The sequence below is a fragment of the Oryzias melastigma genome, unplaced genomic scaffold (assembly GCF_002922805.2).
Source record: "Oryzias melastigma strain HK-1 unplaced genomic scaffold, ASM292280v2 sc06648, whole genome shotgun sequence".
In the NCBI taxonomy this organism is placed as follows: Eukaryota; Metazoa; Chordata; class Actinopteri; order Beloniformes; family Adrianichthyidae; genus Oryzias; species Oryzias melastigma.
This window is the reverse complement of record NW_023423210.1, coordinates 1-1,287: the sequence shown is the minus strand read 5'-3', so window position 1 is coordinate 1,287 and position 1,287 is coordinate 1. Positions and strand designations below refer to the sequence as shown.

The following is a 1,287-nucleotide window of genomic DNA, read 5'->3' as shown; positions in this document are numbered from 1 at the left end:
GGTTGAGGCTCCTGAGGACCAGGGTTGGCCACCCCTGCTCTAAAGAGCTTCCTAAAGGTTAAAAAATAAAACAAGTTTTGTGCAGAATCCTCAAAAATCCATGTTAGGTGGGACACTGCAGAACATCTGAGCAGGAAAACCCTAAACAACAACCCTGCAGCTTCAGATCTGAGAAGTTCTTCCTCTGCTTCTGCTGAGCATCAGCAGCTGTCACTCACATGTGGTTTGGGTCAAATTTTGTGTTGACTCTATCAGCCTGCTGTTTGTGCTGACAGAGCGAGCGACCAGCGGCTCTCTGCAGGTGGAGGACTGGGGGCTGAACATGGAGATCTGTGACATCATCAACGAAACAGATGAAGGGTAAGGAGTCCACCAGTCTGTACTTCCAGCATGCTTTCTCACAAGCCCTTCATATTGTGCTGCTGTTGACAGCTGATTTCCTTTCTGGTTGAGTTACCTCTCTGTGGTGTGGCAAAGGTCGCTGAAACCAAACTTTCCCCTTTTAGTCAAAATGCCACAGTTTTTAGGGGGCATTTAGTTTCCTCCTGACATCTTTCTGACTTTAAAAAAAATCAAATTTTTTGTTTTTTACTTTGAGGAAAATGGCATGGTTTTGAAATGATTTTATTTGCAGCCAAATGTTGTGCTGAGGTCATGTGTATACTTTGACTTTATAAGAGTGGAACCCCAACAGTTTCTGTCCCTTCAGGCCCAAAGATGCAGTCAAAGCTATAAAGAAGAGAATTGTTGGAAACAAAAACTTCAGAGAGATCATGCTGGCTCTTACCGTGAGTTCTGCTCCTTCACAGTGTTTGTGGTGAGTAAATATCTATGACACTACGACAAACGGAGTGTTATTGTTTGTTTTTAAAGGTTCTTGAGACCTGCGTGAAGAACTGTGGCCACCGCTTTCACGTTCTGGTGGCCACCCAGGACTTTGTTGAGGGGGTTTTGGTCCGTTCCATTTTGCCCAAATACAACCCCCCCACTGTCCTCCATGACCGCGTTCTCAGCCTCATACAGGTACGTGTGTCAGAGACGTCACGGACCTTCACGGGGTTCTCATGAGCCTCTTCAGTTGTCTGCTGTAGAAAGCTCTGAGCAGATCAAGTCTGTGCTGATATTTAACATAAAAAGCTCCGCAAGCAAGAACTTGGACTTTCAGACGAAAGCATTTCCAATGGGGGACCTCATAGCTCGAGAAGTCCATTATTTTTACAGTCAATGGTCTAGATCCTGTGGCCAGATTGGAAAAAAAACAAAACAATAATGGCTCTCTCTCTGTTT

General features: G+C 45.0%; 1 protein-coding gene across 1 annotated transcript; it reads left to right on the top strand.

Moving 5' to 3' along the window:
* Positions 1-275: 275 nt before the first annotated feature.
* On the top strand, positions 276-1,023 carry LOC112141699 (target of Myb protein 1; the record flags this gene model as incomplete). The annotated part of the gene is given in 3 exon segments (XM_024264846.1): positions 276-360; positions 710-788; positions 874-1,023. Coding segments are annotated over 3 exon segments (314 nt in total), but the record flags the coding sequence as incomplete, so codon positions are not given.
* Between the last annotated feature and the right edge of the window lie 264 nt (positions 1,024-1,287).